This window comes from Lutjanus erythropterus, chromosome 10, assembly GCF_056507025.1.
Source record: "Lutjanus erythropterus isolate fLutEry1 chromosome 10, fLutEry1.hap2, whole genome shotgun sequence".
Taxonomy (NCBI): Eukaryota; Metazoa; Chordata; class Actinopteri; order Lutjaniformes; family Lutjanidae; genus Lutjanus; species Lutjanus erythropterus.
In genome coordinates, this window is record NC_139326.1 from 18,976,307 (window position 1) to 18,991,595 (window position 15,289).

Genomic DNA, 15,289 nt, shown 5'->3' on the forward strand with positions numbered 1-15,289 from the left:
GAAAAGGTAATTGACTGCAGTGCACCAGTGAACAACTGAAATCACAGTTTACAAAATATAATGCAGGGAAATCAATTGCAGCCTGGCTGATAATATGTACTTTTGTCCTGACACATTTCAGAGCAGAAACAGCTTTTTGTCTCATCTTATCCCTTAGATCTATATGTGCTGATTGTACTAGGAAGAAAGGAAAAAAACATTAACAAGCAGTTTGAACACAATGGGCTCCAATGGAAGCTGATTTATATTGTGTCTCCACCTTTGCACTGCTGTGGTGAACCAGGGACTGCTCAGTGATTGTGAGTCCCTCAGGGTGATAATTACCATCACAGAGAAACACAACAGAGAGCAGACCATCTTCATGTGTGTGTGTGAGAGAGTGCAGAGGCAACATAAATAATCCATACACTGGATTTCCAGTTAGGTGTATGTGGGAGTGAATACACCATGTGTGTGTCCCTCAGAAGAAGAGAGAGAAAACAGAAAATAAGATGCTACAAAAGAACCGCGTGTAGTGATCGTGAGTGATTATCTAAACAGAGCTAATCTCAAACCACCTGTTGTTGGCAGGGGAACACAATGCTTCAAACATAACAGCAAGAGATTACTGGCTTCAGATTCACCACAGATATCTTATTTAGCTTTGAAAAGACCACACACAGGGTATGAAAATATACTACCGAGAAAGCCACAACACATAAGGCGAAAGTAGATTGCTTTCAAATCAAAAATGAGGCACAGAAACCCAGTAAGTAACTAAAGGGACATAATATTCTGACACACTGTGGGTGTTTTTGAAAATAGCTGAGATATCTTGCAGACAGAGGCATTTGGCTCAGATTTCATTGATAATGTGTGCACAGCTTATTCAAAACTTCCATGTAAAGCTTTAAAATGTATTATTGCCTATAACGAGGATGGAAACAGTTCCTGAAACAATAAAAGTCATTTGTGAGAAGAAGCTTTAGTGAGATAAATAAGTGAGAGGGGTATGGGTTCACTTTTTCCACCCACCAGTCTTCTGGATCAGATTCACAATCTGCTTCCCTCCTCTTTATATCCCTCTCATTTCTCAGCTCCTGTCTTGCTCCCACAGGGGCAATAATGTCTTTTTTGTGCAGAATGTTGCTTCATAAAATGCTCCAAGGACAAGAACAAAGAAACAAGCATCTATTGTCATGAAAACCTTGTGCATTCAACTCAATTTATATATAATTTAATATAAGTTTTACCTTATTTACTGTACAGTAAGCTGTTACCTGCACACACGCGCATCTTTATGTAACAACAGCAAAAATTATGAATTAATTTAGGATTCCTGGTGCCATCCATCATATCTGCCATTATAAATAATGTAGTAGAGAGAATAAAAGCAGCTTCTGCTTTAAAGGAATAGTTTGAGATTTTAGAGAATAGGTTTATTTGCTTTCTTGCTGAGACTCAGATGAGACTGACACACAAAGGCTATTTGTCTGTTTTATATAATGCTACAGCCAGCAGCCACTTAGCTTAGCATAGCATAAAGATTGGAAAGAGGGTGAATTAGCTACCTTGGCTCTGTCCAGAGGTGACAAAATCCACTTACCAGCACCTCTAAAGCTCATTAAAAACACATTACATCTTGTTTGTTTGAGACGAGGAAGTGATCACTCCCAGCCAAGAAATAGTTCCACACATACGCTGACCCCCTGTAAAGAAACGCAAATTGCCCTTTTTGTACTTGAATGAGCAAAGTTAAGACATGTTGGTTGGCCTTCACTCTGTTGAAAAGGAAAATTCTAGGAAGTTTTTTCAGTTTCTTGCAGAGTTAAGCTGGGCTCACACTAAAGGACTTTCAGAATCAAAACCAATTTTGAAATTTGGTTTTGCATGACACACGTCATGAGGGACTTTACAGACTCTCTAATCTCTAACACACACATACGCACTACAAAATTTGAAAATAACAGGCCATCACACACTACAGAATATTATTAGGATTGTTGTGCCAGAGAGGAGAGTATGATCTCACATAATCTTATACACGATCTTGCATGATTTTGTGGGGAACGTGATCTTGCGTGATCTCATCTGGAATCAGAGGTAAACAACAGAGTTGAACATGGAGGAACAACCTTCTGTAGTGGCGTTAATGCTTTGTAGTGAGAACAAAGGCAGAAAGATAAATGAGTCTGGATGAGAAAATGTTTGGGGGAGGCCCAATCAACACGGCTTGTTTATTCCTCAAGAGGTGAGATTTTAACTGTCAGTTTTAATATCTGTCAACAGCAGTATGCAAGCTTTAAGTTAGCCTTAAGGCTCTCTTTCACTTCTGTACAAAATTAAGCATCCAGGTTTTAAATCATAAATATCAAATATGTTTGAAAATTATCAGGGCAGCAAGAGGTTAGGAGCAGTTTGCAGGAGTAAAGATTGGATCCGTAAACATCTAAAATTACCCAATAATCCAAGTGTAACTTTGGTACCGACCGAGGCCCAGGTCCAGCCCAGACTTCTCTGATTTTAAGGAGGGGTGAATCTCAGGTAAATCCCAGGATAACCAGGCCAGCTTTAGATGACAAGATCAATGCAACTCTCATGTCCATACATTAAATATAAAGCTGCCTCCAACCGCTGGTTAGCTTAGCTTTGCATAAAAACTGGTTGCCTAGCAACCTCATAGTTTCACCAACATACAAGGAAGTCACTGCAGCCAGTCGGGAAATAGCAGGAAATAGTGCAGCACACAACCCTCCTAAAACCACAAAAAAAACAATGTTAATATAAGGATTAAACAAACATGATATAGCATGTTAATTCCTCAGATTTAGAGCGCCTGTGTCAGAAAAGTCTCTGATACTGCCTGAGTGTGTGAGTCTATGCACCGAGAAGATACCACGTAATTTATTAGTGCCAAAATGGGACGCTGATACTTCCACCCAGGGTCCTGTACATTTTTTTTTTTTAAAATGATTTAAACCATCAAACAGTGATAGCAATCACATCATATCCACCCAGGACAGTAGTACACAGCTGCTAAAAATAATACTTTTTTTTGTTTGCTTTTTGTTTTTTACCCACTGGTATTGGCTCAGTACTCACCACAGTACCAGCCAAAATGGAAAGCTCAGGTACCAGAATTAGTATCGGGAAGGAAAAAATGGCATCTCTACTGGTAGGTGGATTTTGTGACCACTGGACAGAGCCAGGCTAGCTGCTTCCATGAGTTTCCAGTCTCTACGCAAAGCTAAGTTAGCCAGCTTGCTGCTGATAACAGTCTTCTTATTTACAGTAAGTCTTTTGCAAAAACAAAAGTGAATAAGCAGAATTCTCAAAATGGCAAACTATTCCTTCAAAATGCCTCTTTTCCTTTGTTTTAAGACTGCCAACACAAATACACATTACATCACCTAACCTGACAAGAAAAACACGAGATGTAAAAGTAAATGGGCCATTCTTGACATGGTTTATCTTCTCATTTGAGTTTAATTGCCCTTTTTGTATATTTCGATCCCTGCAACATCCAAAAAGCTCCAATTCACTTTCAAACAGAAGAACAGATTTTTAATTTCCTGCAGACTTGTCATTGTGAAGAGATACAAAACATTAATCCGACTGCGGCGGCGGCAGTACTTTATGTAACCACTGGATTCAACTAATGATGTACCAGCTAATGTGACAATCACTGAATCAACATCCCACATCCTGCTGTTTCTTCATCGCCCTCCATGCTGTTCACTTCCTCCAAAGAACTTCTTATAACAAAGTATGTGCCCGTCTCACATCTACAGACACACACATAAAATTTTCACACATTTACTCACACAGCTCTCACACACACGCACATACACACACACACACACACACACACACACACACACACACACTGTATTTAGTAGTATATATTAGTATACTAATAACATGTTGTACCTAGATACCTCAGAACACTGTGATCAGGGATTACCTGTCTGTTTATCTGGAGATTAAACAGATTGCTCCCCTCCTCCACTGTTTACTGTCACTGCTGTCCTCCTACTCAAAATAAATTAAAAAAACACAAACACGTGTACACACACATATATAATATATAGCTATTATCAAGCTTTTTCTCCGTTCTTACACATTTGTTGCTCTGTCACTCCATCGCCAGGAGGACTTGTTAGGGAACATCCTGCTGCTCTAATGCAATAGATGCTGGATGGGAGAGTTTATTCTACAACTCCCACAGTGCAACAGCAGAGGGGTCTAAACACACCGTAAATCTGTTTTACTGTATTCCTGAGGATTACTAGTGTGCCAACAGCAACAAAGACTTGAAACTACTTGACAATCCTGTTATTTGATGCTACAGTTTATTTTATACACCCCTCATGGGATGCATGTGTTCTCCTTTTGTCTGTACCACCACTCCACATCAGCACCGGCAGCCCCCTCGCCTTAGGGCCAACACCACATGCTGTCAACACAACACTGAGATGTAACTTAATAAAGCTGATATAGTTGATATTGTGAACAAGTTCGCAAAAGGTGGCATACACATCAGGCTGATATCAGCCTATCATATTATAATTCATTAGGGGTCTTGTTGTGTAAACCTAATAAATTTGGATCACATCACCTAATGTCACTTGCACAACACAAAGACATACCAGACTGCAAATTCCTTCCAACTGAGGTGATTACATGATGCATTTTTATCCTGATTGTGCTATTATTCTGATTGTTGGTGGACTATTAGGGTCCATGTAAACGCAGCTTATGTACACCAGGTAATCTCTATCTTTGTCTGTCTGTCATTTGGTGCTGAGCCGGTATTGTATAGTGGATTTCTAGAGCTTTTAGCTGAAATGAGCTACCTGCTGTTGCAAAAAACAACACTCAAGAGAGCAGTGAGTGTGAACCAAAAGAGTCAAGTTGTGAGCTGTAAAACTGAAACCAAACAATGAGCTAAATGATGCTTAAAAAGCTCAGAAGAGTTGAGAGGAACTGCAGAGTCTGGTGATAATTTGAGTTGTTAATTAGCAATAGTTTAATATTATGTGAAATATACTTATTCAGCTTCTTGAGAGCTAACTAAGAAGATTGACACCATGTCTGGGTGATAAGTGTGGAGCAACAGCCTGGACGAGATTAGCACAGTAAAGATTGGAAGTAAGGGGAAACAGCTAGGCTGGTTCTCTCAAAGTTTAAACATTTCACAACAGGACATTACCTTTAAAGCTCAACAGTTCATCCATCTGACCAGCTCCTCTGTGCAGCTGGTTGCCTGGCAACCCCATGGTGATAATAAGACGCTGAGAAGTCAGTGCTCCCAGCTTTTGTTCACACAGACACAGTTACGGTATGTAACCCTGTATTTTAAATTCAGACAGAGCCAGGCTAGCTGTGCCTGTTTTCAGTGTTTATGCTAAGCCAAGCTAAACATCTCTTGGCTCTAGCTCCATTCCTGACACAAAATCATAAGAACCATGTTGATCTTCTCATCTAACTCTCTGAAAAAAAAAACAAATAAGCATGTTTCTCTGTTTCCCTTTTAAAGACACTGTTTTTTTAGTCCATGTTTTCATAGGGAGGATTGCACCAGGGTTGTTTTCTTGAAGGTAAAATCCACCCTTGCTGTCATCCATAACTTTGATTAGTGCAGTATTTCAAACAAAAGAGACAGATTTTTAAACAGATGCCAGTTTTAAATTCTTATCTGACACTAATGAGGTCCATAATGGCTCTAACACTTGGCAGAGAACTTAGAGGAAAATGAAAAGCAGCCTGCGGAGGAAAGCAGCGGATCAGACTCTGGGAATACGGGAGGAATTGGTTCCTTGATGCAGATGATTAGTGCAAACTACAGACAAATGTGAAGCTCTGAGAGGGGCATTTAGAGCTAGAGGAGCTTTCTAATGAGAAATAATTACATACACGCACACGCACACACACACACACACACACACACACACACACACACACACACACACATATACAGGAAGTCAGTGCTGACACTTCAACTCTAAAGTGTCACCCCACCTTTTTTTTGCATCAACTTTAATGAGGAAGGACACTGTTGAAAAGAAGCCCTATGTGCCTATATTTCAACAAAAACACATTTAATTAAAGCCAATGCTGCAAGATCAGACAGTATTGAATTTATCTCTTCCAAGCTTTAAGTTTCTAATGAAAGTTCGTATCTGACCACACTAAAGGCATGTGCATCACACATAAATAGAGGCAAGGTCAGATTCGATCCACTTAACAGCCAGTTTGTCCTCAGTCTTTCCAAGCGACCTTGATGACGATACTGAGCCTCGATTCTGGAAACATGAAACTTGAACATGCTCAACGTCCATAACTTGGAGTAAAAATATTCTTCATTTCCCACTTCCCAATTTCATGATTATGCTTACACCAATAATCTATTAAGTTATATGTATGGTGGCCATGAGGTGCAAAACGCAACAAAACACCTCAACAAAAACTAGAAGATTTCAGGAAACAATGATTTTTTAGAAAATGCAGTGCCAAAACATACTGCATGATTCCTTTTCAATAAATAAATCAAATCAAAAGTCTGTCAGTGAATCAAAGCTTTTACTGCAGTATGCACAACAATCTGGCTGAACTTAGTTTTGAACAAAAACACTGAAGCTACTAAAATTGCATGTTTTTTCCTTTTGAACAAAGATGCTCGAGGCGCTGTAACAAAAGCAAACAACTGCATGTCTCAACTTCTCTTTTTTCTTTCAAAACCACAAAAAGAAGTGCAAAATGTTGTAAAAATGCCTGGAGGGTGAATGGAACCATGTGACTGTAAAGTCAGTGCAAACACCTGTGAAAGATCAACACAGAAAGAAAAATCAGCACAATTTGACCCACTTCCATTATTTTTAGAGCTGCTGTTTCAGAGCGACATAATCAGCATCAAATCAGAATTAAAAATGAGCGGAATAGCGGGCACTTTCAGGTGTGGTGTTGAATTTTGTTTATTAATTTTCAGGTACTATGTTTTGTACCTCATACTGAGCATGTTACTCAAACTGAACTTTCTTCTCACTACCGGCAGATTATTCACTCTCATTTTCTGTGCAGTATTTTCACTTTTCTCACAACAACATGGCTGTGTTAAAGAAAGAAGCAGTTCACTTTGCATTTATCATATTGATTGATGTAACATGTTATTTTTAACATGGACTGGACTGCATCTTATTATACTTAACAGTTTGCTTCTTCACCCTTTCACATGGAAACACACAGGCAAGCTAACATGCAGCAGGGTTGCCAGGTCTGTGTAATAAAAACAGCCAAATGGCAGATCAAAAACAGCCCAATGGCCAATACAACCAGCCAATACCGTAACTCAAAACATGCCCCTGCCAAACCATATATATAATGCTTTTCAAGACCAATAGAACTGTTACCATCACCAAATATACATAAACATGATAAATGTGTAGTGTGCCAGAATTAAAAGAAGTTTTTCCTAAATAAAACATTTGGCTTTGTGTTATTAGATGCAGTCTATTATCATGAATAAAATCTCTGTGAATGTTTAGACGCACAAATTAACCTGTTGCTTTGTCTTTTCACTTACCCTCTTCTCTTTCTCCCTGCGTGGGCATGGCACGTAGTGTGTGTGTGTGTGTGTGTGTGTGTGTGTGTGTGTGTGTGTGTGTGTGTGTGTGTGTGTGTGTGTGTGTGTGTGTTTATGTGGGCCTGCATATGATCTGGAAATTGTTTGATAGAATTTGGGTATAAATAAATCATTTAAATTAAGTATGAATTTTGGAATATGGATTTATAGACATTGTTCATATAATTTCATGCAAAATATTCATGCAAAACCCTTCAAAAGTAGCCCAGTTCCACAGAAAAACCACAGACCTGGCAACTCTGCCATTCAGTGGGAGGTTCAGTGTCTTGTCCAAGGACACCTAGACATGTGGGCAGGAGGAGTCGGGCATCGAACCACTAACCACCAACCCTGAGATTCGACACGCTCTACCAACCCCTGCTCCACCTCCTGATGTCTATTTTCTATTTAATTGTTGCTGTGCGCTCAAAATATGCAGTCATCAAGCCAAACCCTTTCTTGATTGGGAAAACAACAATCTGGCCTTACAAGACTGGTAAATTCTGATTATAAAACCTTTTCTTAAAATCTGTGGGTGGCATCAGCAAAAAAGGGGCTGTGTACTGGCAAGTACCTGGCGACATGAGACACAATAAAGGGGTTACATCTCAATATATTGCTACCTATTATGATATTATATGCAATGTGATATGTTGTGATTTTTTTCCCCCTAATTTTAGGGAAACTGTCAGTAGGAATAATACACTACCATATTCATTACATGTGAGTAAAAAAGGTTAACTTGTTATGCAATCAAAACAGTGGGATCTGCATACGGTCCCTGTATCATCCAACTTCACTGCATTACTTTTTGTGCAATTTGAGCAAAGGAAAGATTTGTGCATACATCTTCCAGCCTCAGTTTAGGTTGTTGCGTTAATAGAAAAGTCGAATGGCTGAAGACAGAGGACAACACTGCAATGCATTTTTGGATGTGAACTATTTATTAAAAATCAATACAATGTTTTTGAGAATCGACACAATTACACAAAAGATAATGTTCCAGTACTAAAATGTATCAATGTTTTTTGTATTTTCACAAAAAATCCTTTAAGAAATCCCTTGGATGCATAGCTTTCTGAGTAATTTTTGTCAGTCAATTTAAAACAATCTCTGCAGCTGCATTGATTTTTAGATCCATGTTCCCAACCTATGAACCAACAAATTCCTACAATGGCACTGATTAGTTTGTTTGCTTCTCCAATGAGGCAAACAGCCTTTCAAGAAAGCAACACCAGGCCTTTGGATCACTCAGCAAAATCTGACATGTGTGCAGCGATCTGGAAACAGGCTACACTGTACGTAACAGTCATCATCTCCCCTGGTTCATGGCCTCCGATGAACTGTGCTTCTCTCAGGGATCAATAACCAACCAGACGCTTGACGACGGGGGGAGGGATAGTTTGACAATTATACACAGCTCGATCTGCTGGCCTTTTACACACATACGCACATTCACATCAGCAATACAGGTCCACAGTCGCTGTGGAAACCATTCAGACCAGTGTAAATGCTCTCCAAATTATTTGAAGGGCTTGTGTCTCTCTGAGAGTACAAGAGGCAGAGAGACAGGCAGTACTGTAGCTGTGTGTTATTTGTGTGGCTGCATTGTGGCTCACTGTGGGGGTGTGATACTGCAGGTTGCTGGCAGACTCACTCTACTGCACAGAAAAACAGTGAGATGCAAAGATGGAGGGCCCTCTCTTTTTACTTTATCCTACCAAACCCTCACCCAAGGAAAAAAAAACCCAGGATCAGACCGAACTCTGAGATTTTTGATAATCTAAAAGTCACACATGCAGCCTCATAAGCCACAAAATGTCACTGTTATTTGGTTTATTCTCCTTCTGTGTGCACGGATATGTAGTTAAACAGTTTCAAAGCAGCTCACAAGGTTTCAGCTGAGGGCAGATTCAAAATAACCCTAATTAAACATCACAGCTGTAGTGCGAGTGAGACAGATGTGGAGAGAGTGAGACAGTGAGAGTGTGTAAAAAAAAAAGAGAGAGAGAAGGAGAAAAGAAGACATAGAAGAGACAGGTTTTACGCTTGTATCAATGCCAATATAAGTGGTTGGAAGCACATGTAATTTTACTCTGAAAAAGACAAATGTGTCCTCCTTTCACCACAATTAATAACAACTCCATTACAGAAATAAGGACATAATCTTCTTGCTTTATTTATGACTTGATTAAAACCACACTCCACTCCATCTCCAAGCTTTTCTTAAAGCCTCTCTTCCTTTTGAATACATCTGGAATGAACTGTCTTTACACATAGTGTACATTTAAAGAGATGGATAACTACTGTATAAGTAGGTGGGAGTCTATGCAGATGAATATTTTCTGAGTTATGATGATTGGTGGCTATTTTTGAATCGTGCATCTACTTAGTGTCTCTTTAATACTTGCCCAAACTGTAAAAAGTCAGTGCTCTCCAGTGTGTCCCTGCCCCTGCATTTTAATGGGCATGATGCCTGTGCACACACACATGCACACAGTCCCTGAGGCCAGCTGAAAACAGGGATCACAAACAGAAATCATCCTGTTTCCTTACTTATTACTGATTACTTACACAAAGTAGAGGTAGTTTTTTTTTTTTAATAACAAATATTGATTATTTTCTTGATATAACCCTGGGATTGATGATACTCTGGTGACCAGTGCATGTGTGTTTCATTTTTTCTCAATGAAATGAATGTGCAAATGGTAATTCAAATGTTTCCTAGCAACAAGATCGACCTAACTGTTGGAGCAACAGTGCTGAGGCAACTTCCAGGAGCTCAGTCACCACTAGATTGCCCCAAATATTCCCTGCTTCACTGCTTTCAAGAGTATAGCTGTCATTTCAGGGTTGGTGTGTGTGTGTGTGTGTGTGTGTGTGTGTGTGTGTGTGTGTGTGTGTGTGTGTGTGTGTGTGTGTGTGTGTGTGTGTTGGGGGGTATGTCGTAGGTCGACAGTCTGGGGTTCCTCTTTTAAGAAATTTTGAGAATCAAGCGCTTAATTTCCTGCATTCTGATTAATTTTATGCACCTATTTGTGCCTGTTCTGCATCAGTTCATGTTGGGATTGTCTTAATTCAATATACTGGAGTATTGTCTGGGCCTTTCTGTAGTGCTTTCAAATAAGGCTGCAACTAATGACTATTTTGATCATCAATCAATCTGTCCATTACTTTCTCAATTAACTGATTAGTTGTTGTCTTCAGATGTCGTCTTGTCCATAACCCAAAGATACTTAATTTACTATCACAGAGGAGTAAATAAACCTGAAAATATTCACACTTGAGAAGCTAAAATCAGAGAATTTGGATATTTTGTCATACAAAATGACTCAAAATGCATAATCGATTATCAAAATAGTTGAAGATTAATTTAATAATCACTTAACAGTTGATTAATCGATTGACCGTTGCAGTTCTACTTTAAAACATTTATTTTCCTGAAGACCGTTTGATGTTATCCCTGCTGAGTCAGTAGTGGGCAATATTTACTCTTCCATACTGTCTTTTGTTTGGGGAAATAACCTCTTATGTGGCACTAATTCACGTCAAAGATGAAAGAATTCATTTAAATTTATGTATGAAACCCTGGACTTCAATAGCTCATATGTGTTTCAGCAAGATTTCTGCTCATGTTCAATATTTTCTGCATATCCAAAACATGTCCCACGCATCTGTGTTTTGGATCGATTTTTTCTAAGTCACATACATCTCAACACATTTCGGTCATAGCCAATTAAGACAGTGATCAAATCTACTAGAGAACGAGATCTTGTTAAAATCTCTAAATAATGCTGGAAAACATAAACCTTTGGCTCCAAAGTTTATATCTACAAAAAGAGTCAAGGCAACCAAAATCAAAAGACTGCAGCCATTTCCTTTGAGGTTTCATGCTGTTGCCACCTACTTTATTGGAGGCATTGTTGCATAACAGGTGCATTCTAGCAGTTCATCAAATTAAAAATCTTGTTTTTATTGAGGAGAGCAAATGCACAAGCTGAACCAAGGGTCAGGTGGCCAGAGCATGAAAATTAATAGGGTGCATCTCCCTGGTGAAAGAGAGAGGCTGTGTGCACATTTACACATGATACACTCCCATGCACTTTGTAATTCTGTTTCAGATTTTAGGTTTGCTGCTTGAATCCCCAAAATATTTCCTGCAGTGACATTAATGAGCATATGAAAACAAAAGCAAAAGCAGCCTCTCTAATCATTAAAGTAAACTGATAAAGAAAACATTCAGACATCAATGCAACACACAAAGACGTCACCTGAAAAGCTCACGCTGTCAAACCCTCACATGGGTGAGGGTTTATAAATTGGAGAAAATATACACAAACATATACATATGTTTACTCAGAGCCCATCCATGCTCACTGATGTGCTCTAAATATTGATGGAAACGTGTCCCTCTGCACCCCACCTAAAATCTATGCCTATGCTATGAACTTATAAAAACCCAAAATGTTTTCAGCCCTGCAGGATTCAGCAGTGAGTCTATTATTACAACAAATAAAAGTTGCACAAACATGCATTACTTAAACCGACAGAGCTTGTAGTTCAGATCTCATGGTTTCCAAAGACACTGAATGTGCCACGCTCCAGTGCGTTTGTGCGTAAATGAATGAAGCACAAGTCATCTAGATTATTATCAGTGTTTCAGCCATAAAAATGGCATCCTGGGACTTAATATTTCATTTAATGTGAAGATAATACAGATTTATTGAAGTGACGGATCAAAATGTAAGATGATTTTACAGCGTTCATGAGGTTAAATGTAAGAACCTGTTGCTCCATTGCTATAGTTGCCTCCCACTGTTAGACTTGAACTATGAATAAATTTCAACCTCATTTGATTAATCCACATCAAGTAGTGTTCAGAGTGACTCAATTGAATGTATGATGAAAATGTGACAGACTATTGGTTTCACACTTAACAGGCTGAAAATTAAGCACATTTTGTGGTTGCAGGCAGCAAAATTCATGAATTCAGACAAAAAAAGTGAGTAAAAAGAAACGAATTTGAGTGTGACTGCTGAAACCTGATTTTGTTGTTGTTGCTTGTTTGTTTTGAATTGGAAAAAGACAAGGTATGGGAAATCTCTCTCTCCTACAAGAGCCTGCTCCTATTTGAACATGAGAATCTCTGGGGGACGGTCACCTGCTCGGGGAAACTGCACTTGACACTGCAGGGCTTGGTGAATCTGTGGAGAGCAGAGAGGCTGAGCTGCTGCAGCCACTTTAGTCTGATGCTGCAGGAGCCACTTGCTCTTTTCACTGTACATGGGCGTCAGTGTCAGCATCATGAAACAATTTGATCTTGTAGTTTTCACATTATGCTTTTAAAAAGTGTATTAAACGAGTAATAATCTAAATCTATAAAACTCACAAAATATTTCCAGTATTTATTTGTCCTTTTGCTACACCAATTTGGCCGGTCAGTGGGCTTTTCAGCTGATATTGGAAAGTTATACCATCAGATTAGAAACAATGTGGGACTTTCATTGACAGCAGGGTTTAGTGGATTGCTCCTTTTAAACCTCTCACCTGCTTCTCCAGCGCTTCCTTCCCGGTGGTGGACATCTTGGGCGCCGGTGCGCGCTCGCAGGTGCATCCTTCCAACAGGTAAATCCCGGCAGGCCGTGCGCTCTGCTCGTTCTCGAAGTAGAAGAGGACATTCTGGTAGAGGGCGAAGAACTTCTCGTGCCAGCGGCTGTTCTCCGCCGTCTTCTTGCTCAGGTAACCGCGCTTCGTGCCCTCTTTACGCGCGACCACCGACAGAAACAGCGCGTGCCCTTCGTTGTAGCGGACGCTCTTCTGCATGTTTGTCGTTCGGTTTTGGAAGAGAGGAGAAAAGCAGGACGGCCGAAGCTTTCACCGCGGGCCCATGGTCGCCTCGCCGGGGGCTGCGTGTAAACTTTCCCACCGAGAGACGCGCGGCGGCTCAGCGGCGCCGTGGCGCACGGAAAAGTTGCCCCGCTGACGGGAGCGCGGCTGCAGAGGAACTCATAGTGAAGATGTCCGAGTCCCACACAAGCACTACAATAAATCCATGCCGCTCGCTTCTATAAATAAACAACAAGTTAGAAGAAAAAGGAGAAAGCGTGAGGCGTGTGGTTCACCAGTGGACAGAATCATAGACAGGGACAGAACCACAGAGTCGGTCGGTGATAAACTGTAATCCGCTTTGACACTGGTTAACTCTCTCTCCACACAAACACTCACGCCCACTAGGTCTCTCTATCGTTCTCTCTCTCCGCTGATGCGCTGATCTTGGAGTTACAGGCGGAATTAAAGGCGGAGCGTGAGTTGGTGTGTGTGTATTTGCGAGTGAGAGATAGATATAGAGATGTAATGTAGATTTTTTTCAGTAGCAAATGTTGTGATTTGTTACCGCACTACTAACACTCTTACTAATGAACACACACTAATAAATACATTGATGGATGAAGAAAATACCATGACAAAACCCTTTAGGTCAGCTGTTCCGTGCTTTTCAGTGCCTTCACTTTGTGCCCCGCAAGAAGAAATATTCTTATTTAAAGCTGAACAACAATTTAACAATCAAATGTCTCTGGGAAATTGAAAAAAGTTTGAAGTCAGTGAGCTTACAGACCTCTGTAGCTTCTCCTCATCTCTGCTTGAGGCTAGTGCTGGGCGATATGGACAAAATCAAATACTTTTCATAACATTTTTGACCAAATTCAATATGGATATTGTGATTGTATGGATGACTGTAGGTGTTTTCACAAAATATTAACACAATTACATTTTTGATAAATAATCATCACTAATGTGGATATAATGACCGAGTGGCTGAAGGCAAATACAAACTCCAGTTACAAAGAAGACAACAAAGCATAAGTAAAGACAGAATGCAATATGCCTGCAATTTGTTTTTTAAAAAGGTGAAACGGGGGCAACAGAAGACTGGAAAAGTTGTGGAATTTTCAAAAAACACCTGTTTGGAACCTTCCTCAGGTAAACAGGTTAGTTGTTGACAGGTGACAGTATCATGATTGGGAATTAAAGGGCACCCACTCACAAGCATGGATGGGGTGAGGTTCACCACTTTGTGAAAAACTGTGTGGGCAAATAGTCCAACAGTTTAAGCACATTTCTCAACACATAACCGCAGTGAATCTGGGGATTTCACCATCTGCAATCCATGATATCATGTAAAAAAAAATCTCTGCATGCAAGAGGAAAGGCCAAAAATCAACACCGAATGCCCCTGACTGAGAGCTTATTGTCTTGCTTATTTCACCAAGACACATTTTACACGTGTTACAACAGTGTGGCTTCAGAGTGAAAGAGTTCAGGTACTAGACTGACCTTCCTGCAGTCCAGACCTGTCTCCCATTGAAAATGTGTGGCGCATTATGAAGTGCAAAATAAAACAGAGACTCTGGACTGTCCTCAGATCCAAACACTTACTGAGTGTTGTTAAAAAAAAGGTGATGTATCACAGTGGTAAACATGACCCTGTCCCAGCTTTTTGGAACATGTTGCAGGCATCACATTCAGAATGAGTGTACGTTTACAAAAAACAATGAAGTTAATCAGTTTTAATGTCTTTGTGCTGTATTCAATTCATTACAGTTTGAAAAGTATTTGCAATCATTTCATTGTTTTTATTTTTGTTTTGACACAATGTCCCTTTGGAAAATGGGTTTTTAACAGAACATA

The 15,289-nt window shown here is 39.8% G+C and overlaps 1 protein-coding gene across 2 annotated transcripts in view; it reads right to left on the reverse strand.

The window, feature by feature from the left end:
* LOC146320296 (ras-specific guanine nucleotide-releasing factor 2) overlaps positions 1 to 13,807 on the reverse strand; it is a 60,174-nt gene extending 46,367 nt beyond the window's left edge. For both annotated transcript variants that reach the window (XM_084728517.1, XM_084728516.1), the window contains exon 1: positions 13,148 to 13,807. In XM_084728517.1, the coding sequence (XP_084584643.1) occupies positions 13,148 to 13,423 (276 nt within the window). In that variant the 5' untranslated portion in view covers positions 13,424 to 13,807. The remainder of the gene's footprint in view (positions 1 to 13,147) is intronic.
* Positions 13,808 to 15,289: the final 1,482 nt, after the last annotated feature.